The sequence below is a fragment of the Rhinopithecus bieti genome, unplaced genomic scaffold, assembly GCF_001698545.2.
Source record: "Rhinopithecus bieti isolate Rb0 unplaced genomic scaffold, ASM169854v2 scaffold_9449, whole genome shotgun sequence".
Lineage (NCBI taxonomy): Eukaryota > Metazoa > Chordata > Mammalia > Primates > Cercopithecidae > Rhinopithecus > Rhinopithecus bieti.
The window spans coordinates 644096-671124 of record NW_016806089.1 but is presented as its reverse complement, the minus strand read 5'-3'; the positions used below and the strand labels follow the sequence as shown (position 1 = coordinate 671124).

General features: G+C 58.9%; 1 protein-coding gene across 6 annotated transcripts in view; it reads right to left on the bottom strand.

Moving 5' to 3' along the window:
* The window catches only part of LSP1 (lymphocyte specific protein 1), a 40281-nt gene extending 20355 nt beyond the window's left edge, over window positions 1–19926 (bottom strand). Inside the window, exon 1 of one of the 6 annotated variants that reach the window (XM_017874704.1) lies at window positions 19694–19926. In XM_017874704.1, coding sequence (XP_017730193.1) covers window positions 19694–19746 — 53 coding nt within the window. In that variant the 5' untranslated portion in view covers window positions 19747–19926. Of the gene's footprint in view, window positions 1–264; window positions 2167–2696; window positions 3065–6175; window positions 6638–7100; window positions 7159–19693 lie in introns of those variants that run through there. The other 5 variants (XM_017874705.1, XM_017874709.1, XM_017874708.1 and 2 more) reach the window with 5 other exon arrangements.
* Between the last annotated feature and the right edge of the window lie 7103 nt (window positions 19927–27029).

Sequence of the window (27029 nt, the reverse complement as noted above, 5' to 3'; positions counted from 1 at the left end):
GAGGGGTGCCCACGCACTGGCAGACAGTGTTGACCTCAGGGCATCTATGACCCTGGAAACCTCATGGTGTGGCCTCCACAGAGCCCCAAACTCTAGCCCCCTGCTAAGACTGGACAGTGGAGCCTTGTTTCCCCCAACCCCTCTACCCCTGGCTTCCCATTAGTCCTCAGAGGCTGGATCAGGGACTGTCCTCAGAGCAGGGTCCAGAACCGCCTTGATGTCCCGCTGACCAGCCCATCACCTCCCTTGCACTGGGTGCCCTACCTCTTTTGATGTGCTCCGTGGTCAGCCTTGTGCCGGCAGCACCCTCGTCCCGCTCTGCAGCTGTTTCACATCTCTGCCCCATCTGCTGCAACCGGCCTGGGTCGGAGGTTAGGGCCCCGCCCTGTTCGTGGGTGGCCCTGCCTGCTGCATCCCAGCATGGCTGCGGCTCCACTTGCCCCGCGCCTGCTCTTTCTTCCCCCTCCTCCTGCTCTGCGTGCTGTGCACATGGCTTTCTGTCCTCCTCCGTGCCACTGACCACAATGCTGCCGGGCCCGTGCCACTAGTGAGGTGACCTGGAGGACCTTCCTGGGGCCCTCGTCTGCACCCGGCGATCAGTGTCCTCCACCGCAGCTCACCCTAACAGGCATCTACCTGCAGCCCCGCTCGGTGCCTGCTTCCCGCAGGAGGGGAACAAGGAGCCCTGATGCCCACAGGTCTCACCGACAGCCCGGCTACGCCTCACACCTTCGCTGGATGGCCCTCGGGAGCGCTGCGGCTCCTGGGCCAGCTGGTACTGCCCTGGCAGAGCTCTTGCCATGCTCACGAGGCAGGTTTTCGGCACGTTCCGGGACACGCGACCAGTCCCTGGCATCGGTTTGAGGCTCTGCCATCCTCTTTCCTTCCCAGCTAGTCGTGCCCAGATGCACCTCACATCCCTGAAGGCTCTGCCCACAGATGCTGCCCAAAGCGCTCCCATCCTCCATGCAACCAGAGGCTTCATATATTATTCACACGTGGTGCCCACCTGGGCGGGAGCCACAGCCGACACCCACAGAGAATGGCCAAGCCAGCCTGGCATTCAACCACCTGTCTCACTCTCACAGCACCGGTATCTTCCTACCATAGCACCCAGCCACCAAGCTCTCTGCCTGACGCCCCCATGCCACGTCTGCGTGTGGAGGTCTGGGGTGCCCAGCCTGGCCACCAGCCCCTCTCCGAAGCTTTCATGGGTGACCAGCCCCTCCCAGACTCATCACCCCTGGGGTGCAGAGGAGACATCACAGCGCAGAAAAGAGTCTGCCCCTGGGCTGGCCCTCCTTCCCCAGGAGACTTCCTGGTGTGTGTGTCCTGGTGCTGTGGATGCTCCCTGCCAACTCCCAGGACAGGGGTAAGCTTTGGAGGCTCCCTGAGCCTCAGCTTTCCTATCTGCAAAATGGGGTATGAAGGACCATCTTCAGTGGGCCATGGGAGACTCACATGGCCTTGGGATGTCCTGGTGGCTGAGGTCAAGTGGACCTGCCCTGGTCCTCTGCGCCTGAGGTCCAGACATCCCCGTTTAAAGAGGCACAGCGAGCACCAGGGCAGCCAGCACCTCCGTCCTCACTACAGTTGCCAGGGCCGCAGTCTCAGCATCCCCATTACAGACGCACACACGGAGGCTCGGAGGTGCGCATCTCAGGCAGGGGTCCTAGGGAGCCGATGACATGGCTGGGGCTCCAACCCCTCAACCCCCAAGAACTGGGTGTGGGGAAGACCAGGCAGGGACAGAGGCCAGAAGAGGTGCTGCCCCTGAATGTGAGTGGAGGGCAGGGTCCTGACCCAGGGGGTCCAAGTCCGGGCGCAGAAATTCATTCCTCAGTCCCAGGGAAAGCCAGCCCTCCCCCGTATCCCCTCCTCTGTTGGGCGCTCCATTTTCCTCGCCCGTCCTCTCCTTGGCAATCTCGCCAGCCCTCGCCTGGCCTCACTGCGTTCCTTCAGCATCCATTTCTTGATTCTTTGGTTTTCCTCCCAACCTCCCGTCTTGGCAGCACCAAGGAGCTGCGTGAGACAGTGGCTCTGCAGCCTCCTGCCCCAGGCACCTGCTAGGTGGGGCCCATGTGGGAGAGACCCCTCCTCTCACGCCTGGGGTCGGCTGCACAGGGCAGTGCCTGGGACCCTCACGCAGCTTTCATTCGCAACTCAGCCCCTCCCTCTGCCCTTTCCCTCCTGCCGCCACCCTGCACCCGCTTCTGCTCCCCTCTCCCTCCTTCAAGGCAGCCCCTGCTCTCGCCCTCCCTCTCCACATTTTTCCCTCCCTTTCTCTCATTTCTTTCTCATGCCTTCACTCTTTCTTTCTTTTCTCTGTTCACTTCTCCCCAGGTAGGGCTTGTTCTCGTTGAGAGACCCTCACAGCCCCAGGCCCAGTGTTGCCCCCTCCCAGCATCCCTGGCCAGGCCTGGCGCCCAATCTCACCTCCACAAGCACCACCTTGGCTCTCACCAAGACCTCCCTAGTCCGTCACGGGCAGTAGCCAACCCTCACGGCCACGCTCATGCCTCCCGCGTCTCAGCCCACTTGGAGCCTGGGGCTGGGGTTAGAGACCCTCACCCTTCTCTCCGATGGTCCCCACCCCATCCAAGGGCCACCCAAGGGCTTCTCTCCTACAAGCTCCCACCTGCAGCGGCTCCTGTCTGCCCTCCAGAGACCTCTGTGGTCAACCCCAGGCTACCAACCTCTGCCGAGCCACTCTGAGCCGGGTGCTCAGTCCCCGGGGCCATGCTCCCTCCGGGCTCAGGGTGCCTCCCCTTTACGGCTCCAGCAGGGGCATCTGGGGGTCGAGTGCCCAGGGCACCCTGGCTGCCGCTTGCTGGCCGCTCTGCCCAGCTCTGGTTCGCCGGCTGGGACTGAAGCCTGAACCGCAGTCCTCTGGGCTCCGGCCCTGACACCCTGCCCAGGGGGCTGGGCCACTCGGTCCCTGCACCCTTGTTGCTGGCTTGGCTGGGCTTCTGGGCAGGACGGGCTCTGTCCGAAGACGGACTTCCAGCCCTGCCAGGGCGGGGGCTACCCCACCCTCAGGATCTCGGGCCTGGATGGGCCCAAGGCAGCCACGCCCTTTTGGACACTGTGGTTGGAGGCCTGGCTTACCCCAGCCCCCTCAGGGCCAGCCCAGCAGGCTGCCAGCCCATTCCTGCCCCACTGGCCACATCAGGAGCCCCAGAGGTCCCTGGACCAGGCTGCTCAGGGCGGGTCCCTGCCTGAGGGGCCTTAGAGCTCTGGGGAGAGCCAAGCACGGGGTGGCTGCCACGTCTGTGGGCAGATGTGTGCCTGGCATGAGGGAATGGAGGGGCTCACACCACCCAAAGAGCCGTGGCTGGGGTGGGCACCGGGCTCTGGGGACCTCAGTGCTTGATAAGGATGTCTGCCAGGCTGATCCCCAGGCCCCCTCTTCACTCCGGGCCAGGCTACAAGGCACTCGCAGCCGGCCTGGTGCCCTCTCCCAAGCCAGGACCCCACAGGTGGCAGGACCAGGCCGGTGGCTGAGTCCGGGTGACCTCTGGAGTTGAGTGGGCTGAGGTCCTCTTTAGGTCCCCTGACCATCCCTAACACTGGCCTGGCCCAAGCTGGCCCTGGAGAGCTCCGCGTTGACCAGGAGCAGGCAGGAGGCACAGGGCAGACTCCCAGGTGCCTGGAAGGGCAGACTTGGCAGGGAGGCATTGGGGGGAGGTCAGCCCTGGGCCCGACCCTGCCAGCCAGAAGCCGCATGCTGGCAGAGGCTGGGAGCAGCCAGACCTGGAGAAAATGGCATTGTGCGGCTACATGCAGAGCCCCTGGGCTCACACCAGGTGTAGACAAGGAGAATCGCCTGGGCAGGGGTGGGGGACAATGGGGCAGGGGAGGATGGGGCAGGGGGGACACGTTTTCCCACTGGCCCAGAGCACCGTTTTTAATGAAGGTAAACTGCATTGAATTTACTCCCTGGCGGCTGCTGGCACCTAGCATGGCCCTTCAGGGCTCATCACTGAGGACACAGCACCCTGACTGCAATGCCTCTCCCAGCCCTGCCCCCTGGCATGGCGAGACACCTAGGGGATCCCCGTTGAAGGGGTGGGGTGATGTGGGTGGAGGAGGGACCCGGGGACCTGGGCTTACCATGCCCTGCTGAGTGGCCTTGGGCAAGTCTCTTCACCCACAGCTTCTCTGAGCCTGGCTCCCTCCTTTATCCAACAGGGAGTGGGTAGGGGGCAGCCTGCCGGGCCTGGAGGGCTGAGACTGGGGAAGTTTGAGCTGTTGGAGACTGCAGAGAAGTGATCATGGCAGTGGTGGTGAGTGCAGCACTGTCCCGGGTGGCAGTGCGTGTGTGTGCATGTGTGTGTGCGCTTGCGAGTGTGGGTGTGGTGGGTGGGTGGGTGCGGTGCAGTGGCCTCCGGGTCTGTGTCCTGGAGGGGGTGTGTGTTAGTGCACACGCGTGAGCCTTGCTTCATGTAGCTCACCATGATTGTCCCCCATAGCTGGACAAGGGACTCTTGCTGCCTTCTGCCAGGCCCCCATCAGGGCAAGTTCCCAGGGAGTTCAAAGGGACGGGTCTTTATGCCACCGTCCCACTGCCTGACCGCCTCTAATGAGGTCCCCTCCCCGCTGTGTCCTCCCCAGGTCCACAGGGACTGGCCCCGAGCCTGGGCCCACGCGGCATCAGTGCCCCCCGAGTACTGCTTGCTCACATGGGGCTGCAGTTTGTGCTGGGCCTGCTGGACGTGTGCTCATGGCCAAGACCCTGGTGACAAGGGGGTGAGCCCCTGCACAGACAGGCAGGGACTCTGCCGCTCCCCCGGGGGCTGCGCTTCCTTCTCTTGGGCCCATTTGTTAAGTAGCACTGGTGAGCCTGGGGGGTTGACCCCAGGCACTCCTCAAATCCCAGGCCACAGAGCTCCTGGGGGACGCAGCGTTCCCTGGGGAAACACATTCCCACTGGACAGGGAGGGGAGGTCTGACCAGCAGAGCCTGGAAGCCCAAGAGGAGGAGGCTCATGGGGGACAGGGGTAGGGGGAGGCTGGGATGAGGTGTGCCCAGCCAGGGGCCCACTGCGGATCCTGGTGCTGGTCCTAAACTGGGGTGGCAGCCGGAGACCCTGTAGGTGAGGACCAGATCAGAGCTATCTCTCTGCATCTGCATGGACTCAACAAGTGGGAGCTGGGGAAGAGGGGTGAGCCGGGCTGTCCTCAACTCCTCAGACCCTGCAGAGCCCACCCCCATGGGCATCCCTGGCTCTCTGCTCTCTCAGAGACTCAGCATGGAGTGCCTGGTCTGGGGGGGAGTGGCAGGCTGATTGATCCAGCTCTGCCTCCTAGGAGCTCGAGGTCCGGCCAGCATGCTCTGTGCCATCAAAGGGAGTCAGAGCAGGACAGCCCTCCAGGTTAAGAAGCAGCAAGGGAGCCTTCAAGGAGGAGGCAGTGTTTCAACTTGGCTTAAGAACCTGAAAGGGTTGAGGAGGAGGAAGGGCCCTACAGGTGGCTCAGAGTGGCTGAAGATACAGAGGGTTATCTCTGACTGCCCAGGCTGGGTCCTGAGGAGTCTTGGGCCCTTCAAACTCTGCTCTCCCGCCTGACCCCATGAGGGGCCACACCACTTATTTACAGAGGAAGTAACAGGCGGGGAGAGGGCACCACACTGGCCCAATGCCTGCAGGTAGACAAGGCCTAGGTACCCTCCCTGGCCCTGAGGAGCCTCCCACTCAGGGTTGATGTGATGCGGCCAAGGCAGATGAGCTCAGCCCAGAGTCGTTTCATGATCTGTGAAGTGAGGGTGACAGGAGCGTGCCCAGGGTCCGAAGGACCCCACGGGAGGCTCCAGAAGCCACGCAGAGGATGGGCCCTTCATCCTGGGGGCTCAGAGTTGAGCAGAAGCGCTGGGGCTCCGGGAGAGGTGCGAGCGAGCAACAGTGCAGCCGGCAGTGCAGGTGGGACAGGGGAGGAGGATGCGTGGGCGGCTGCCAGGAGCCGGGAGGAGGAGAGGCCTCAAGCAGCCTCCACACTCACACATGGACACGCGGCCAGCCTGGCACCTTCTCCCTGCCCACTCTTGGGGCAGCAGAGCCCACTGAAGCTGGGGGAGGCCCAGTGGCCTCATGCCTGGGGGCCTGGCCCGGTGCATGTGGCAGCCCAGCACTGGCATCCTGCCCTGCCCTCCATGCCCAGCCGGGGCAGGAGGGACCTACCTCAAGAGGATATCCAGGCCCTGTCTGCTAGAGTTCCTCCTCAGAAGCTCAGGACTGCCCGTGCTGCAGCCTCTGCTCAGGCGGCGACCTGGCCTGACCCCAGCCCCAGGGATACAGCGGCATCTTCGAAGGCTCCTGTCCTGCTGGTCCTCCTCTCTGCTGTCCTCCTCCCGCACCCCTGCCCCCTATGCCTGGCTCTCCTTGGCTTTCCTGCCTCTCCCTGCCCCTCTCGCTCCTGCGCTTCCTTGGCGCTCTGCCCTGGCCCTCGGTCTCTCACTGGCTCTCACCCCTCCTCGTCCCTTCTTTCTGTCTGGTGGTCTGCTCGTCCCTGTGACCCTCTGCCTGTGTGTCTTGGCCCCTCTGGTCCCTGGCACAGGAGTCTGTGGGCCGGCTCCCTGCGGGCAGGCTGGTCCCTGTGTCCCCATCCCTGCGGGTCTCCCTGACTGTGGGTCTCCCGTCCCCCTCTCCTACTTCAGGACGCCCAGCAGCTGCTTCCCTTTTGTTCCCCCCAGCCCCTTCTCCTCCCGCCTCCATCTCTTCCACCTCCACCTCCTCCTCCTTCCGAGAAGAGTAAAAATGTCAGAGCGAAAACCCTCCCAGCCCAGCAGCGTGGGGGCTCAGCCAGATCTCTGTGGCCCGCTGATGGGCAGCGTGGCTGCCTCCTTCCCTCCCTCCCTCCCTTCCTCTTTCCTTTCCTCCCTCCGCCTCTCCCCTCGGGCCACCTTGGCAGCCGCTGCCCGCCTCTCGGTCTCCCCTAGCCCTCCGTGGTGCCCGTGCCCAGGCACAGGGGCCTATTCTGCTCATCGCCGCCTCCCACCTCAGAGTGCCTTATGCCCTCTGCCAGGCCCTGCCCGGGCCCTCCTCTGTTCTTCTTCTTCGTCAGCCATTCTGGTCCAGCCCCCGCTCAACCTGCCACCTCCCTCACCATCACCGCAGGCCTGGACCCTTCGCTGGTTCCTCTTTGTCCCGTCCCCTCCTTCCCCGTCTCACACTCAGCCCCTCTCTCCTCTCTCCTTTCCCTCTGGTGTCTCTGTCCCTATCTCTGTCTCCCTCCCTCCTTCCCTCCCCCCTCCCTTCCCCTCCCCTCCCTTCCTCTCCCCTCCTCCCCTCTCCCCCGCTCCTGGTTCTCCACTTTCCCTTTGTTCATTCCCAGCCTCTGCTCTCCTTGTCACCTCTGGAGAAGGCTTGACACCCCAGGAACCCTCTCTGGTCCCCAAATGGGGAGGCTGCTGCCTTTCCTGGTGCCCCCCTAACCGACTAGACTGCAGAGATGCCCCGAGAAGCAGAGATGCCACCAACGTGGCATCTTCAGTTTGGTATTGGGACACCATGGTCCCAAGAGGTGGCCAGTGGGCACAAAGTCACCCTGGTGCCCTCGCCAGCCAGGCCCCCCTTGCCCCCGTCCTCTGGCCCTGGCCCAGGGAGGAGCAGCCCAGCCCTCTGTTCCTCTGGTTGGGCTTGGCTACTGTGACTCACTGGAGAACATTCGGGGCTAGTGGCCGGGCGAGGGGAGGGACGGGTGGCCCGGAGAGGGGAGGGACAGGACTCGTGTTCAGGGCTCACCGAGGGTCAGCTCCATGACGGCAGTCTCACATCCGGCGGCTTGCCCAGCTCGCTGGCACTCAGAACCACCACTGTACCCATGTCCAGGATGGAGAAACCAAGGTCTAGCCAGCAGCACTGGCCTCCAAGGTCACAGAGCCAGGGCCTGGCACAGCCAGAACCAGAGCCGGGTCTGCCGGCCGCTGGCCACCAGGTTACTGTCCCGGGCCACCTTCTGTGCATGCGCAGCCACCCGCCCATGCCACTCCCTGTCCCCACATCCACGGAGAGCAGCCCCTCTTGTTTCCCCAGCTATCGTGACTGGCCGGGCCAGGCAGCTGGGGCTGCGTAGCGCCTTGGGAACACTGAGGGAAGCAAGGGTGAGGCTGTGAACAGACGGGCGAGCGGGTGAATCACTGCTGAGGGCAGCGCGCCCGGGGGTGGCGGCGACAGTCGGAAAATTCCACATGGGTCCATAGCTCAGGCTGTGGTGACTCAGGTGGTGGGCTAGGCCATGGAGACTGCGGGGGTCAGGAAGTCCGTCCCCACTCCCTACGCATGCACCAGGATAGGTCTCGGCCAGGCCTGGAGAGAGGAGCCCACAGCATCTCCCCTCTCCTGGCACAACCCAGGAGGAGCAGGAAATGGACAGTAGAGACCACGGTGTTGGCCCCACATCCCCAGCGTCCGCAGAGCTGCAGAGACCACAGGATTCTGGAGTAAGCAGGAGGGATGGTGGCCAGGGTTGGACCTCAGGTTGGACAAACATCTAGTGAGATCACCCAGGGGAGGGGAGATCACCCAGGGGAGGGGAGATCACCCAGGGGAGGCCAGATTACCTTGGGGAGGAAAGGTCACCCTGGGAAGGTGAGATCACCTGGGAGAGGTGAGATCACCCAGGGGAGGGGAGGTCACCAAGAGAAGTCTATATCACCCAGCGAAGGCAAGATTACCTAGGGGAGGTGAGGTCACCCAGGGGAGGTGAGATCACTCAGGGGAGGGGAGATCACCCAGGGAGGCCAGATTGCCTTGGGGAGGTGAGGTCACCCAGGGAAGGAGAGATCACCCAGGGGAGGTGAGATCACTCAGGGGAGGGGAGATCACCCAGGGGAGGAGAGATCACCCAGGGGAGGGGAGATCACCCAGGGGTGGTGAGATCACCCAGGGGAGGTGAGATCACTCAGGGGAGGGGAGATCACCCAGGGGAGGGGAGATCACCCAGGGGAGGGGAGATCACCCAGGGGTGGTGAGATCACTCAGGGGAGGTGAGATCACTCAGGGGAGGGGAGATCACCCAGGGGAGGGGAGATCACCCAGGGGTGGTGAGATCACCCAGGGGAGGTGAGATCACTCAGGGGAGGGGAGATCACCCAGGGGAGGGGAGATCACCCAGGGGAGGGGAGATCACCCAGGGAGGCCAGATTACCTTGGGGAGGTGAGGTCACCCAGGGGAGGGGAGATCACCCAGGGGAGGGGAGATCACCCAGGGGAGGGGAGATCACCCAGGGGAGGGGAGGTCACCCAGGGGAGGGGAGATCACCCAGGGGAGGGGAGATCACCCAGGGGAGGGGAGGTCACCCAGGGGAGGAGAGGTCACCCAGGGGAGGTGAGATCACTCAGGGGAGGGGAGATCACCCAGGGAAAGTTAAATCACTCGGGGGAGGTGGGATGACCCAGGGTAGGTGAGATCACAGAGAAAGTGAGATCACCCAGGGGAGGTGAGATTACCTGGGGTGGGGGCGCCGTGAGCTTGTGCTTCATTTGTACCTCAACCTGCCTGTTTCCTCCTTGCCTCCTGTTTTGACTTCTGGAGGGAGTCCCGGCCACAGAGAGCCAGGAATGAAATGTGGCCAAGGCATATTTGAGTTCAGAAGAAGGAAGAATATTCCCACAGGGAAAAGAGCTACCTTGGAATGGCAGGACTTTCCTGTCACTAGAGAATGAGCATCTGTCAGAAATGCTGATGGATGGAAAGTGACAAAAACAGATATTTACATGTAGTGGCCAAGACTCAAGGTTTTACAACTAGGGCATGTCCTGTGAGGGACAATATGGGAGAGTATTTGATGTCAACTCCACTGTTATGTGTGTGCTCATCCATCCACCCACTCATCCATCCATCTCTCTGTCCGTCTCTCCATTCATCTATCAGTTAATCCATCCATTTTACCCATCCACCCACCCATCTATTCATCCATCCATTTATCCACTCATCCATTCATCCATCCATCCATCCATCCATCCATCCATCCATCCATCCATCCATCCATCCGTCCACCCATCCATTCACCCATCCATCCACTCATCAATCCATCCATCTATCCATCCATCCATCCATTCACTCATCCATCTATCCACCTATCCATCCATCCATTTACCCATCCATCCATCCATCCATCAATCCATCCATCCATCCATCCATCCATTCACTCATCCATCTAGCCACCTATCCATCCATTCATTTATCCATCCATCCATCCATCCATCCATCCATCATCCATCCATTCACTCATCCATCTATCCACCTAGCCATCCATCCATTTACCCATCCATTCATCCATCCATCCAACCACTCATCTATTTATCTATCCATTATTCATCCATCCATCCATTCACCCATCCATCCTTCTATATGAATGCCTGTATTTTCATGTATCATTTATCAATCATCAATTTCCAATGTATCTATTCATCCAATTATCTATATAAACATAATATATCCTTCTATTTAACCCATTCAGGCATCTATCCATATAACCATGTCCACCCCCTCTATACATCTATTCGTTGAACAAGTATCTGACATCCATCCATCGATCCTTCCATTCATTTACCTAAATGTCTTAGTACATAGAAAACACTTCACAGATGCATTCAGTAAGCCATCCATTTAGCCATCCATCCATTTATCTAAATGTCTAAATATGTAGAAAACACTTAGAAGCATTTAGCAAGCCATCTATCCATTTGGAACTTAACCACTCATTACATGCTAATTACTATTATCTACATGTTCACTCATCCATTTGTATGTCCATTTGTCCAGCCAGCCAAACAGTGAGCTATTTATCCTTCTTTAATGTATCTTTCTATATCCAAATGTTCTTCTTTTCTTATTTTCATTTATCTGTCCAAATATTCTATTTACCCATACCATCCATACATCCATTCATACATCTTTCTGACTATCCATCCATATGCCCATCTATCTTCTCACCTAGCGAGTCCCATTTCCAATTATACACACACATGTGTGTTTACCCTTCTGTACACGTGTGCCCATCAGTTTGTCTATTAAGTCATCTAAATGATTTAACACTTACAACAGTTACTGGAACATAGTCTGCCCATAATCAATGTTACTTATTATTTTCCACTCACCTATTCACTCAACCAACCAAACATCTATCCATTAATCTCTCCATTTACAAATTTGTATATGAGTCCATCTATCCATATATTTATCCATCCATCTGGCCGGCCGGCCGGCCGGCCATCCATCCGTCCGTCGGTCTGTCCATCCATCCATCCATCCATCCATCCATCCATCCATCCATCCATCTCTCCATCCTTCCATATATTTATTCAATAAATTTGTACTGAACTCAGACACTTTGAAGGTGCTGGGAATTCAGCACTAACAAAGTCCCTACTCTCAGTGAGGATCATGTTTCATTTGGAACAAACACATAAATAAATAAATAAAGGTCAGATGATGGAAAATATAACAGAAAATATAAATCAGGGTAAAGACATATGGAGTTCTGGGGGGATTGATATTTTATGTGTGATAGCCTCATGGAAATAAGTAATTATTTCCTTGGATTTTTATATATGAAAGCCTCATGGAAAGAAGTAATTCTTTTCTTATTTAAAAAGAGATGAGAGAAATGGGAGGACATGTTCCAGGAAGACAGTGCAAAATTACTGATTTAGTAGTGTCTGCTCACACATCTGTCTTTCTAATCGTTCATCTAGCACAGATTCAGTTGTCTACTGATTCATTATCTATCCATTTATCTTTCTACTCATCTCTTGTTATATCCGCCCATATATCCATCTATTCATCTATCTATTACCCATATCCATCCATATGTTTACCTCTCCTGACATCCTTCTATTAATCTTTCCAATCATTTATACGTCCATATTCCAGCCATCCACTCATCCACCCATCCATACTTCCATCTCATGTGTCCTTCCATCAATACATTCATTCATCCATCTATACACCCATTCATCCATCATCCATTCATCCACAAATCCACTTATCTTTTGTTTTGGCATATCTGCTCGCTTAGCTATTGGGCTGATGATCAGCCAATATACACAGGTACAACACAGTTGAATGTATGAATATAATCAGCACCCATTCTCATAGATTAATATTTGTACCACATGCTTTGTTAAATATTCTAAAAATCACATCTGCATTTATCTATCCACCCATCCATTCGTCCTTTCCTCCAAACATCCATATATACATACATATGTTCTTCTATCCATCAATCTATTTTTGTTCATCTGCTCATTTGTTCATCCATTAATCAATTACTAAATAATTCTTTCTTTTTATTTATACATGAGTTATATTCTATTTGTACATGAGTCCATCCACCCATTCATCCATCCACCCCCATCCATCTGCCCATCCATTCATTCACCTGTCCATCTATCCACGCACTTATCCATCCACTCATCCCTCTATCCATCCACCCATCCATCCATCCATCCATCCATCCATCCTTCAATTATCCATCCATCCATCATTCAATTATCCATCCATCCATCCATCAACCCATCCATTCATCCATCCACCCATGCATCCATCCATCCATCATTCAATTATCCATCCATCAATTCATCCATCCATCCATCCATCCATCCATCCATCCATCCATCCATCCATTTGTTCCTACTTCCTATCACTCTTCATTCATCTTTCCATTCGTTCATACTGTTCTCCATAATTGATTCTTTTCTAATCTTTATTTTTCCTTTCTTACGTGACTAAGACATGGTTCACAAGCTCATGGCCCAAGAATAAAGCAGTCCACCATGGCCCAGGAGGCTGAGCACCTTGATAGAGCCTAAGCAGGGGCTACAGAGGTAGGGATCTGTCTTCTTATTGACACATTCTCATCATCCCTGACATATACTTGCAAATATGTGTTCACAGAGCAGCATCCCAGTGCAAGGTGCTTTGAACAAGCCGATGGGGACAGGGGAAGACGGGGTGGTGGCCTCAGTGGCTCCCGAGTGATCCCTGGTAGATAAATGTCTCTGATTTAAAGAGGAGGCAGCCTCCAAATGCTTGGAGCATGCATCTGTTCAGTGTGGCCCTCTGTCCAAGCAAGCACTGCTGACAGCAGAAGAATGGGCCAGAGCCATGAGTAGGGTCCAGGGTGGTGGGTGGTGGGTGGTGGGTAGTGGGTGCTGGGTGCTGGGAGCTGGGCGCTGGGGGCTAGGTGGTGAATGTTGGGTGCTGGGTGGTGGTGATGAAGCTCAGATGTTGGTTGGGACTGAGACTAGGAGAAAGGCTAAAGGATTGTTTCTAGATTCATCTGGAATGAATTGGCTAGATCCTTCCATCCCAAGTCCCATTGCTTTTCTGAGGAGAGGTACCCTGGAGAAGAGGAGGAGTCAGCCTTGCCTCAGAAACCAAACTGTCAAAAGTGTAATTTCCACCCAGGAAGGAGGAGCACAGGCACCTCTGAGATGAGGGGGACGTACTCTTCTCTGGAGCAGAAAGGAGCAATAGGTGAGGTCCCACCTGCCAGGGGTGGAGCAGGACAGTGACCCATGTGCAACTTTGAACCCTCATCTGCAGCCCATGAGCAGCTGGAGATCGGGGGCTCTGGGAAGGGCACTGGGTATAGAACCCACCCCCTGCCCCAGTGGACAGGGCCTCTTGGACACCTCAGCCACTCTCCCCAAGCGTGTGGTGTGTGTAGAGGCCCCTGCATCTGCTCCCCTGCTCCCGGGGAAACTAGGAACCCAAGAGGGATGCTAGAACCCTTCATGCTGTTGAATGCCCTGCACAGAGCAGCCCTGCTCTAGGCTCCATGGTCAGGGGCCAGAGTGCCTGCCCCCTCCTGCCGGGGGATACAGGTGACTCAAAGGCCCTCTCTGCCACAAACTCCCTTCCCTGACAACACACAAGCAGCTTGGAGGCAGTTAGCAGACGGAGTCTGGATAGGACTTGCCTGGCCCCAAGAAAGGGCCAGGGGCTTTCTTCCCTCCACCCCTGCTCAGCATCTCCCTCCTCCCTTATCTGCCTGTGTCTGGCACTGGCGGGGCTGTGCTGGGTGGTACATGACTAGGAGGTCTGACTTTCTCAACCGCCTAATTTCCTATCAACCCCACCCCCATGCAGCCCCTCGAACCTCTTTCCAGGTCCCTAGATGTTGGGGACGGGGTGGGGGCTGGGCTGGCTGGAGACAGTCTAACCCTGGGGAAGGCACCCTGCTGGGCTGCCCTCTGGCCGAGCCCCTCCAACCCGCTCGCCTCCCTCTCTTCTAAGTATCAATACATCCTCGTCCACAGCCAGGGCCTGGTTCTATCTGCCTCAGCGCATGCGGAAAGCCCTCTCCGATTGCCTTGTGGTCCTGGGTTGCCATCTCCCGGAAGGTCTTTAGTGGCCCCCAAAAAGATGCAGAGGACTGGGATTTGGGCGGGGCTGGGCTAGAGGGAAGTGGAGGATCTTGTTGGTGCAGCAGCGCCCAGTCCCAGTTCTGCTTTTCCAGGAGGTCCCTTTGGTTGCATGCTGAGCTTTGGCCATGAGCAGTGCTCGGGCGCTCTCAGGAGCCTTTGAGTCCAGTGGCTGGTGAGTGGTGTGAGGTCAGAGAGTCCCCGGGAAGGGCAGCCCAGTCCTGCTCCCTGCTGGTGCCTGCAGGTCTTGTGGGCCCTCAGCACCCGAACCCCACTGGGGCAAGGACTCTGGCCCCTCCCCAGGCAGGGAGCAGCCCTTGGACAACGCACTTGGCCCCTGTGAGCTTCGGTTTCCATCTGTGAAATGGGAAGCTCCGGGGACCTGCCTCACAGCTCTGGGGGATGAAACAAGAGGCTTGGTTTAAAAAGCATGGCAACAGTGGGGCGCGGTGGCTCATGCTTGTAATCTCAGGACTTTGGGAGGCTGAGGTGGGTGGATCACCTGAGGTCAGGAGTTCGAGACCAGCCTGGCCAACATGGTGAAACCCTTGTCTCTACTAAAAATACAAAAATTAGCGGGGGGCAGTGGCAGGTGCCTGTAATCCCAGCTACTCGGGAGGCTGAGGTGGGAGAATTGCTTGAACCTGGGAGGCGGAGTTTCCAGTGAGCCGAGGTGGTGCCACTGCACTCCAGCCTGGGCAACACAGCGAGACTCTGTCTCAAATAAATAAATAAATAAATAAATAAATAACTTGGCAAAGACTGGCATGGAGCAAGTGTTTGGTCTGAGTAGCTACATTCTGAGCGTGCAGATGGGGAAACTGAGGCCTCAGAGGGGTAGGGCCTACTCCTCCAGAAAGCACTCCTAGGCCTATAGCAGCTCATGCAAGACCAGCCCTGGGGCCTTGCAGCCCGTCCCCCTCCTTCTCCCCCAGCAGTGGGATCTCAGGGGCTGGGACTGCAAGGCAGAGCTCACACCCCCACCCTTCACCAGCCTGAGGACTCAGAGCGGGAGACCACTTGGCTGTTTCCACTGCCAACACCTTCCTCTTCTCTAGGGCTCACCCATCCGTCTGGCACCTTCTCAGGGAACTGAACAGGCTGGCCTGCAGGGTAGTGGAGGGGAGGCCCACCATCCTGCCACCCCAAGGTGCCACCTGCCAGGGCCTGTCCCAGCTGGACCACCTGGCCCCCAGACCCTCCTGGCACTGCCCTTCTGTGGCTACAGGATTGTTTTAGGAGACACAAGGGAACCAGGAAGGGGCGGGGAAGGAAGGATTCTGGCTTCCAGAATCAGCGGGGGTGGGGCCTGTGATGCTCCCATTTGTGCAAACAGCCCAGCTGGGTGTCAGCGGACAACAGCGCCTTCCAGCCCGAGAGGAAGAAGACATCCTTCTGCTTCCCTGGGAAACTTCCAGGTGCCTGAGACCCCTTGCCCAGGGCAGGAGGAAGGGGACCTCCCCAGGGATCCCGGGTCCAGACATCAGGTCTTGACCACAGGAAGGTGTAGGGAGGGAGCCCCAAGGCTTAGACCTCAATGCCAACCTCCCTCAGCAGCCCCTGTGGGGCCAAGGCTGGGGCTGAGGTGGCTTCCCCAACTGTCCCCAGCTCTGCCTTCTTTCCTGAGCAGCCATGGGCACTGCTGGGGGCTCTCAGGGCCGCCTGCCTCAGCTTGGAGCATTGTGCATCCTCCGGGTGGTGCCCGGCCCCTACTCGGAAGGAAGGTGGGCGGGAGGGCTGCCCAAGGGCCTGGCTGCCTGGGGGGTTCCATCCCGTGGGCTCCTGCTGCTCAGATGAAGGCTTCCCAGGGGCTGCCTGGGGCCTCCAGGTGGGTTCAGCCCCTTCCTCCTGTAGAATCTGGAGCTCTGAGGCTCTCCAGGGACAGAAGTCCAGAGAGGCCCCTCAGGTCGTCCCTCCCCTTCCCAACTCAGCTCAGCACATGGAGAAGTGAGGGAGGCTCTGATGGGCCAGGTGGGGCTGCAGGACTGGAGCTGTGCATGGCAGGTCCTGCCAGAGCCCTGGGCAGCAGCCTCCCACCGCAGGCTGGGCAAGCCTTTGAAGGTCTGCAGAGGGGCAGGGTGATTGGATGATGCTAGGAGGGGCACGTGCCAGGGCTCTGACACCTTCCAAAACTGGGAAGAGCTGGGAAAGCCGGTGGGATGCGAAGTGAGTTCAACCAGGCCAGGAGGGCCTGGCGTGGCCACCCAGAGGCATGGTCTTTGTCTGTAGCTGGTGAATGGTTCTTTGCGTGGGAGACATGGCCTGGTCATGCATGGGGAACAGACTGGGGGCAGGGTCATCCTGGTGGGGGCCTGGGTTGCACAGGGGCAGACTGAGAGAGCCGCCAGGGTGTCTGTGGGATGGCATGCGGGCAGGCAGACTTGCCTTCTAGGTGTGGGCATGGGATGGGAGCCCCAGGGCAGCTGGGCCAAGGACAGGCACTGCAGCCACATAAGCAGTGTGACCCCAGGGAGGGTGCACCCCTGCAGAGTTGGGTTCCAACATTTGGATATGTCGAACTCAAGGTCTGGAGGGTGTCCTGACCCTCCCTAGCTGTGGGCCGGGACTGCCTCGTTCTCATCGCCTCAAAGCCCCCAAGGCTGGGTAGTTTCTCAGTGTGGGGAGTCTTGCTCCTGGGGGCTATGGAGGGCAGGCGTCCCCCCAGCGTCACCAGGGAGTGCCCTCAGAGCCACAAGGGAGCTCTGTGAAATCCTCGTCCCTGCCCCCAAGGGACAAGGACAAGGCCTTAGTGACTGTCACTGGACAGCCAGGCGATGACAGGGAGTGCCCTACCGAGTGGCAGGAACCGCAGTCCGGCCTGGCTGGCCAGGACCTGAAGTGCCGCAGCCTGGCAGCTGAAGTGGAGCCTGGACCCCACCCAGGGTCAGGGGACCTGCTCTGGCCTGAGGCCCGGTGGGAGAGGACAGTCCTGTCCTGGGGGCATCTGAAAGGCCACATCATGGAGGGGTGGTTCTGAGGAATTTGGCCCCATCCCGGGCAGTCTGAGGGGAGGGGCCACATCATGGGACAGTCTGAGGGGCTGGACCCACTTGTCCGGCTGGAGGGGCTTGGCCTGCCCTGGGCCTCGTGTGGGGGGCATGTCCTGAGACCGTCACAGCCTGGCGTCCCTGGTGCCCTGTGAGATGCGTGGGGGGTTGTCTCATCTGCTTTTCTCCAGCCTCAGCCGAACCCGCCCAGCCTGGGCCTTCCTGGGGACTCCCGCAGGGGGCCTCCCAGGCCACACATCCCTGTCTGGGTGCAGGGGACTTCTGTCCCATCCTAGACAGGACACTCCCCAGTTCCCTTAATCACCTTTTGAAATGAGAAGCCTACCCTGCACGGGCTCTCAGTTTCATTCTGAAAGGTCAGGTTTGGCTCCCCACCCCATGCAGTTTGGAGGGGCAGGGGATATCCAAGGAGGGAGTCCAGGCTCTGCAGAACTCAGGAGAACCATCGTTCTCCAGCTGGAGCTCCTGACAGCGCCGGCACAGGTGCAGCCCTGGCCTCCCGGGATCTGCACCAAGATGCCGCAGGATCATCTGTGCCTTGGCCATGGCCGCCCAACCCCCTACCCTGCCCGGCCCCGGGGATCAAGGCATTTGAGACAGCTGGGAGGGGGTGGCCAAGGATGAGGCCAAGGAGGAAGGCGGGGGTGCCCTAGCCCAGAGGCTCAAGTCCTGCCCTTCTATGGGCATGAGGTGACCAGGAGCAGCACCTCGTCCAGGGCTGGGGGCGGAGCTGACAGGAGGGGCCGTTTTGGAGCCGACACAGCTGTTGTGCACCCAGCAGCCTGTCTCCCTGTGCACGGCCTGGGCAGGGCATCCTCCCACTTCTCCCTGGGGACAGGCACGGACATTCCGACCCAGCCCCCAGCCAGCCGCGGCCTCTGCTTAGCCTCCATTCCACTCACGGCACGCAGCGTCCCTTCAGCAGCCCCCGCACCTGTGTCCCAGTGGGATTTGGCAGCAAGAAGTCCAAGATGCAGACCCTTCACACACACCAGGCCCACGGCAATGTGACAGCTACCAAGGACACAGACACAGGACAGTGACTGCAACTGCCAACACAGCACAGGAGCTGGGGCCAGGACCCACTTTGCAGGAAGGCAGGGAGGTGGTCCTGCACCACCCTGGGTCGATTAGACAGGGACCCTCTGCCGTCAGCACCCAGGCAGAGCCTGGTAGCAGCCCTGGCTGCAGTTTTGGGGTGTGTGAGCGTCACCCTGGGCCTCCTCTCAGGTCCATCCTGTGTGGCTTCGGGTGTCACGCCCTTTCTGTGACCTGGGCCCCAGCACCTTCCCTTCCGCACACCAGGCCACAGCCCCCGCTGGCCTGCTCCTAGGCTGGCCTCTATCCCCAGCACGGGCCATCCCTTGGCCATTAGCATGTTGCCCCTCTGCCCTTCAAAGCCCTGCCTGTCCCCGCACCCCATACCCTGAGCCCTCCCATCTCTTCTGGGACCTGCACCAGGGGCAACTCAGGTTCCCCTGGTGAGGCTTAGCTTCGATGCCTGGATGTCTGCTGGCCGGCAGCTCCCCCCTGCCAGGGAGCCCAGTTACCAGGCCCCTAGCCCTCTCCACCCACCCCAGCACAGGGCTGGATGCCCATTGGTACCACAGAGTACAGCTGCCCCCTAGGAGGCCTTTGGCTGTGGGGTTTTTCTGCCCAGCTCTGGCCTTAGTAGTCCCACACACAACCTCTGCCATGCCCCCTCATGTCCCCATCCCAACCAACACACGGTGGCCGGCACCCAGCACAGGCACCTGTCAGAATCCTGGGCCTTGTCCTTTACAGCAAGTCAGGGGCAGCTTTGGGTGTCCTGCCTGGTCTGCTGGACCCCAAGCTTGGCGGCCTCCAGACCCTCAAGGCAGGATAACCCCTCTCAGAGTGTCCTGTGGGCAGGTGGCTGGGCCCCGGCCAGTTCCACCCCTCACAGAGCAGCTGCTCCCCAGCCCCCACCTCGCCTCTTCCCAAGCTAACAGGGCCCACAGTCCCCAGCTCCTCCCCAGCAGTCCAGGCCACGTCTTGGGGTCTCCCCGCTTCAGGCATCCACCATGGGCTTAGGATCCCACGTGCCTCCCCCAGTGAGTTCAGGGCACAGAGGCAGGCAGAAGAGGCCTCCACCCTTGTTATGAGACGGGGGTCCCGGCAAGACTTCCTGACACCTGTCTATGGGTCCCCAGTTTCCCCATTGGACATCCACGTTCTCTCATTGAGGAGCCCAGATTCCCCATCAGGCACCCCAGTTCTCCACCATCCAGGCAGCTCAAGGATTATGCACCCGTGGACACGGCACAGGGCGCTGGGTGTCGCCACAGACCCTTACCCCAGCAACTCTTCCCGCTCCTCGGCGCCTGGGTCACTCGAAGCCTCCGCCATCGGCCTGTAGTCTGGACCCCACAGGGTGCTGGCAGATTCCTGGAGTGGGTGTACGTGCTGTGGCTTTCAGCGCTTTCTGGGGCGGCCTCGGAGCCCCCACCCCCCGCTGGGTTTCACTTCCCCCTTCCGGCTGCAGGTTGAGGTTTGGAACCTATCTTGGCTTGGGTCAGGGTGTTGTTTTTTAATCTGTTGCTACAAGAGGAGAGGAAGAAAAAAAAAAAAAAACCCAAACCACCTCTCAGGAAGCGTTAAGCAAGTTACAGGGGCCTGGGGGACAGAGACGGGGTGCAAGGGCCGAGATGGCCTCAGGCAGCTCATCAAGGCTGGGAGGGGCGGGGCATGCTGCCCGTGGTCCTCGCTAGTAGCTCTGGCCGCCAGGTTCACCTGTGAGTGGCTGGTTCTCCTGCAGCATCAGGGACAAGCACGTCCGTGATCCCATAAGCACCATGTGAGCGTCGTAGCCTCTTTGGGTGAAATCCCCAGAGGCCGGCTCTCCTACAGGTGCTCATGGAACTTGGTGGAATCTTTTCTCAAAGCCTGGGGTCATAGCCTTGAGCACCCCAAATGGCTGTGGGTTCCAGGTGGCTTTAGGGGCTGTGCCTGGGATGCCCCTGCATCCTACCCGTCAGGTGCCTTGCTCTGTCTTGGGTTCCCTGGCTGATGCCGAGCTGTTGGGCAGCTGCCTCGTCCCCCCGCTGCCCCTTGCTCTCCATGCTCTGGGCGCTGGAGTTGACCACCAGGCTCTAATGGGGGTGCCTCAGGGACCCTCCCAAGAGGCACAGGCAGGGCCAAGGGGAGGGATGGAGGCTGTTTCCAGCCCTCACTGCCCTCAGCTTCTGGGAGTGGCCACACAGCGGCTCCAGGGTCAGGAGGAGGCGTGACTGCGGGGGCCAGACCCCAAAAGCTGAGGCAGGGGAGGACTTAAGCTGGGCCGAAGTGGGGCAGTCACGGAGGTGGCGAAGGCTTCCCTGCTGGAAACCTCAGCCCAGGAGAAGGGGAGAAGGGAGCCCTGGCCAGTGGCTGGGCCTGAGAAATCCAACCAACAAGGATTTGCAGGGGTTCCTGAGGCAAAGAGGGGCTGGAGAGAGGCCAGGGGTCAGGAAGGCTCAGGGCAGAGAGTGTTGGCCCGTCAGGCTGGGCCCGAACCACGAGCCGCCTCCACGGGAGGCAGCGAGTCCCTCACCCACCAAACACCGCAAACACCGGCAGAGGCTTGCTCAGAGCCCCACGAGTGGAGGCACCAGAGGGATCTGTGGCCCAGATGATGGGCAGGGCTAGAACCAAGCCAGGCCCAGCGCCGTGGAGATGAATAGGCCATGCTTGTGCCTTCCCCATGCCTCCTCCCTGTGGGTCCCTAAGGGCCCCCAAGCCTCCCTTGCAGAGCAGCACATGGCACAGCCCTGCGGTTCTCACCATGCAGCCTCCCTCCTGAGGCCATCCTGAAACGTCTCCCCTCGGGGCGGTAGGGTCTCGCCTCCAGGTTGCAGCCATCCCGCTCACCCACCCGTCCAGGCACCATGTCGGCAGGTGCAATGCCCATGTCCATCTGCCCTTGAGTTCCTTCCCCTGGCCTATAGAAGGGCAGCTCCAACCTCTTCACTGGGAGCTTCAGGAACCTTGCCAGGAAGAGAACAGGCAGATGGAGACTGGGGTCCACCCTGTCCTGCCCTCTATGGTCCGAAGGCTGGACTGGCTGCCTCACTTTTGGAGCTAGAGAAAAATGAGAATGCAGGACCCTGTGGTTCAAAATTAAGAATTTTGACCGGGTGCGGTGGCTCACGCCTGTAATCCCAGCACTTTGGGAGCCCGAGGCAGGTGTATCACTTGAGGTCAGGAGTTTGACACCAGCCTGGCCAACATAGTGAAATCCCGTCTCTACTAAAAATGCAAAAATTAGCCAGGCGTGGTGGCACATGCCTGTAATCCCAGCTACTCGGGAAGATGAAGTAGGAGAATTGCTTAAACCAGGGAGGCGGAGTTTGCAGTGAGCCAAGATCGTGCCAATGTGCTTCAGCCTCAGCGACAGATCTAGACTCCGTCTGAAACAAAACAAAACAAAACAAAATCAAAAACAAAAAAACCTTAAGAATTTCAAGAGGGAGACACAAAGCACAAAACCACACTCAGCCCCGGGTCCACAAAGCCACTTGGCCAGAGCGGGAGGCCCATAGACCCTGGAGCTGAAGGTTGGGGTGATGATCAGCCTGCCCTGGGGGCTTGGAGAGTGTGCCCTCCTCCCCTCTGCCTCCCCAACCCTGTTGGGGCTGAATCATGCTCCCCACAACATTCATATGGTGAAGTTCAAACCCTACCCCTAGCCCAGTCCCTCGGAGCATGACCGTGTTTGGAAGCAGAGTGCCTGCAGGTGTCATTAGCTGGATGAGGTCATGGTGGAGGAGGGTGGCCGCTCATCCAGTGTGACTGGTTTCCTTACAAAAAGAGGAAATGTGGGCCGGGCCCAGTGGCTCATGCCTGTAATCCCAGCACTTTGGGAGGCCGAGGCGGGCAGATCACGAGGTCAGGAGACAAGACCATCCTGGCTAACACAGTGAAACCCCATCTCTACTAAAAATACAAAAAAAAAAAAAAAAAAAAAAATTAGGTGTGGTGGCAGGCGCCTGTAGTCCCAGCTACTCAGGAGGCTGAGACAGGAGAATGGCATGAACCTGGGAGGCGGAGGTTGCAATGAGCCGAGATCGTGCCACTGCGCTTCAGCCTGGGTGACAGAGCAAGACTCCATCTCAAAAAAAGAGGAAATATGGACATGGACACCCGTGGTGGGGAACTTCCCATGAGAAGACAGCAGAGATGAGGGTGAGGCATCCACAAGACAGTCATACCAAGGGGCACCAGGACCCCCAGCAGTGGGAGAGGCCTCGGGAGAACCAGCCCTGTCCACCCTGGGATCTCGAACTTCCAGAATGTGGGAGCTCGACATCACAGCAGCAGCAGGGCAGCAGGACGGCCCCTCTGGTGGTGCGTCCTGCAAGCAGGCCACAGCGTGGGGGAACCCTGCCCTGTTCTCCAGGAACCCAGGCTGAGGAACAGGCCACACTCCAGGATGCTCACGGTGCTCTGGGAGGCTTTCTCAGCAGATGTGCGCCCTCACCTCCCGAATCACAGAGGAGAGGGAAGCCAGGGTGCGGGGTGTCCTCCTGTGGCCGTCCAGCCCTCTCTCCTGCCCACATCACCATCGTGGAGAAGGCAGACTCTTGCTCTCTCACTCAGCTCCTCCTCCCCAGACGCTATCTTGTGGCCCATCCACCTTCCTCCCTGTCCCCTGAGCCTCTCCTCCGTACACCCTCCACGTTGATGTGCAAATCACTCAACATTTTAACAAAGAAACAAAAGTAAAAACCATCCCAGAGGGTGCCCAGTCCACGTGGCCCACCCCCTTCTCACTTCTTCCCTCCCTGGCCAAGCCCCTGCCTCCAGCCCTTCCCTCCACTCAGCCTGGACAGGCAGGCATGGGCAAGGGGGGAGGTGTCCCCAGCGGGGGCCCAGCCACCCCTCAGGCAGTCCAGGCATATTCGTGTGTGTGTGTGTGTGTGTGTGTGTGTGTGTGTGACAGGGTCTTGCTCTGTTGCCCAGACTGAAGTGCAGTGGTGCAACCAAGGCTCACTGCAGCCTCTACCTCCTTGGCTCAAGTGATCCTCCCGCCTCAGCCTCCCAAGTAACTGGGATCACAGGTACATACCACCATGTCCAGCTAATTAAAAAAATTTTTTGTGTGTACAGACGGGGTCTTGCCATGTTTCCCAGGCTGGTCTTGAGCTCCTGGGCTCCAACTATCCTCCTGTCTCAGCCTCCCATGTACTCCCATGCTGGGAGTGCAAGCAAGAGCCACTGCACCTGGGCAGTCTGTGCATGTTTGAGGACCTTGTGGGCCCCGCTGGGTGGGAGGTTAAATAGGAACTTAGCCCTTCCTCTGAAGAGCTAAGAGTCTACCCAAGAATGAGACGCAGAATCATTTCTTCCCTCAGTGCCGCTCACTCCTGAAACTCTAAGGGAGGGGTGTGGAAGGCGGACTCCGGCCCCTCGGTTGTCCTGTCTCCAAATCTGGTGCAGGGTCCAGCGAGCAGCATGGGGACCAGCAAGCGGCCGCGTCAGGCGATGAGTTCATTTGAATTCTGGGATGGAGCGAGTTGAGGGCATCAGACTCCAGGGGATGGAGCCAAGCAGCAAAGCCCTGAGGGGTCATCCAGGAGGAGGTCTGTGCCGGGCGGGCAGGACACAGGGACACTCCAGGTGCAGAGGCCACAAGGCAGATGTCTGGGTGGTGCAGGGTCTTGCTCTGGATTTGAGGGGAGAAGCCGGCAGTTAGGACCTGTGTAGCAGGCTGGAGGTGCGTGTAGAAGTCCCAGCTGAGCTGGGAGAGACCTGGGCAGGAGATGCTGTGTGCTAGCACCATGGGCTGGAAAGGACATCCCTCGGTACAGGACATCCCGCAGCGCCCCTCCCTGGTAAATCACTCCGTGGGCACACCCAGGTGCTGGAGGGGTTTGCTGTGGGGAGCAAAGCTGGGGGCTGTGCTCTCTCCCTGCACGTGAGCTGGGATCACTTGGCTCCTTTCCTTCCACTGACCGTGGCCACTGGCGAGCTGGGGATCTGGCCCAGGAGTAAAGGGAGTGAGGAAGAGAAGCTCTCAGTGGGGACAGAGACAGAGAAGAAAGGGGCGGGGAAGCCTGCGAGGGGGCCGGGTGGATCGGAGGGATGCCAGGAGAGGGCAGTGACCAGAGAGCTGCCCCTAGCAGAGTGGACAGGCCGGGTGGTGGAGAGGCAGCACTGGGGGAGCCCAGGGTTCAGGGCCAGCCAAGGGCAGACATTTTCCAGCAGGCGCAGAGACACAGGCTGGGTCGAACAAGATGGGCGTCGGTTGGCACGAAAGGCCTTGAGTCGGAGAGCTTGGCTATTTATCTTGTTTGCTTTTAGTTTTTACTTTATTTTTCACTTTAAAAAAATTTCGTAGAGATGTGGTTTTGCTGTGTTGCCCAGGCTGGTCTCAAACTCCTGGCCTCAATCCACCCGCCTTGGCCTTCCAAAATCCTGGGGTTACAGGCATGAGCCATCGGCCTGGCCTTCTTCTTTTTTTTTTCTCTTTCTTTAAATTCTTAACGCTTTAATTTTTGAGATAGAGTCTCGCTCTGTCACCCAGGCTGGAGGGCAGTGGTGTGATCTGGGCTAACAGCAACCTCCGCCTCCCGGGCTCGAGCGATTCTCCTGCCTCAGCCTAGCTCTGCCTCCCTAGCTGGGACCACAGACATACACCAGCACACCCGGTTAATTTTTATATTGTTTTGTAGAGACGGGGTCTCCCTTTGTTGCCCAGGCTGGTCCCAAACTCCTGAGCTCAAGGCCCCCACTCAGCCTCCCAAAGTCCTGGGATTAAAGGCGTGAGCCACCACACCTGGCCTTTATTTTATTTTATTTTTTTCCTCGCTCTCTCTTTCAAAATCTTTAGAGCTTGGTTTTGTCTCCACTATTTGGTGGCATCAGAGTGACTGGGGCCTTCACTCATGAGAAACTCAACCTGCAGGAGAGCAGGGCTGGCTGGGACCTGCAGGCAGGGAGCGAACCCGGGTGCCATGAAGGGCCTGGCTGTGGACATGTGCTCTGGGGGGCATGGGACGCTTCATGAGAGGGCGGTGATCATTGCTGGATTCTGCCCCAGTGGCCTCTGGTTTGAGGTGGTGGACCCAGGTGATTTGGGGTGTGAGTGAAAGATTTTGGGGCCTTGGTAGAGGGGCGGAGGGGAGGATCAGAAGGAGGAAGCTCGTGGAAACCGTGCCTGGCCGGATGCCGTGATGATTCTTGGCGTCCTGCTGGAGGGGCAGCTGCAGATACTCGAGCCTGCGAGGACCCAGGCCTTCCCGATGGCTCAAGGAGGGGACAGGGACTCAAGAGCAGCCTGGCAAGGATGGGGAGCAAAGGGAGATGAGAGGGGGTGGTGAGGAGGTGGGGGTGACGGGGCCAGGAGAGGGAGAGGCCCTGGGGTCAGGCTGTGCTTGTCGAGGGGGCGGAGGTGCTTGCAGGAGGCAGAAGCAACAGCGGGATCCGGGGAGCTCCCCGCTTGGTCACGACCAGCCCGGCACAACGGGGGACGCTGGCTGCCGGAGGACCCCAGTGTACATGGTGGCCCCAGCGTCCTGTAGGGACTGTTAGGCAATCCCCATGCAGACCCCTATCCCTGTCCCCAGGTCCCATCATGGGTGTAAGCTACCCCCTCGCCCCAGCAGCGCTGACGCAGCTGCAAATAACTCCAGGTCCCCGACTTTGTGGAGTTTCCCTCCCAGGGGAAGAGACGAACAGTGAACAAATGAAAAAACAAGCCCATGATCATTCTGGAAAATAACCAGGAGAAGTCACAGAGATGGCTGGGGGAGTGCCAGAGGCCTTCACGGAGGAGGTGACCATGCCGGAACTAAAGGGTGTGAAGGAGACGGCCACGGGGAGAGTCTGGCGAGAAGCTTCCAGGCCTGAGGCAGAGGCAGGTGTGGTCCTGGTGTGACATGCGGCAGCTGGGTGGTACAGGGGGCTGAGCCAGGCCTTGCTAGGGCTGGGGGAGTCGCTTAGGGAGGCAGGAGGTGCCAGCTGGGTCTCTGCCTACCTGATGGTCCAGTGAGGCAGACGCTCTCATCTCCATGTTCACTGTACGTCTGGGTAAACCAAGGCTGGGCACCCCGTTGGGGGGTGGGGGCTGAGCCAGAGAGGCAGCTCTAACCCTGGGCTCCAGGGCTGGTCTGGCGAGAGCTGGAGCCGGAGGAGTGGGTGAAGGTCTGGCAAGCGCCGGGCTCAGCTGTCAAGGATGGCTGGAGCTCAGGGCACCCCGGCCTGCAAAGGTGGGTCTGGGCCCCAGGCAGCAGCCGGTGCCAGGGGAACAAAAGGACACGGTGCTGATCAGGTCAGGGGGTGAGGCACAGCTGGGGAGAGAGGGGTGGAAGGCCCAGCCCTGATCCTGGGCCCCTCAGTGGAGGCCCATGTGAACCCCTAAGGACCACATAGGGGGTCCAGCAGGTGGGACATTCATGGGGGAACTCTGTGTCCCCCTCTGGGACCCCACTCCTGCGCTTCCCCTTGGACCAAGTGTGTGAGGGTGAGGTCAGGGGGGGCAGCCCCTTCTGAGGAGCCCTGCAGGAGAGAACGAAGCCCCGTGACCGGCCTCGTCCTAAGCTCCACCAGCACCCCCCTGCCCAGGGCACGCCGGGCCTCCCTCCTGCCCTGTCCCTGAAGGGCAACTTTTCCAGCCTTGGATCCCTGGCCCTAAACCTAACCCCTAACCCTAA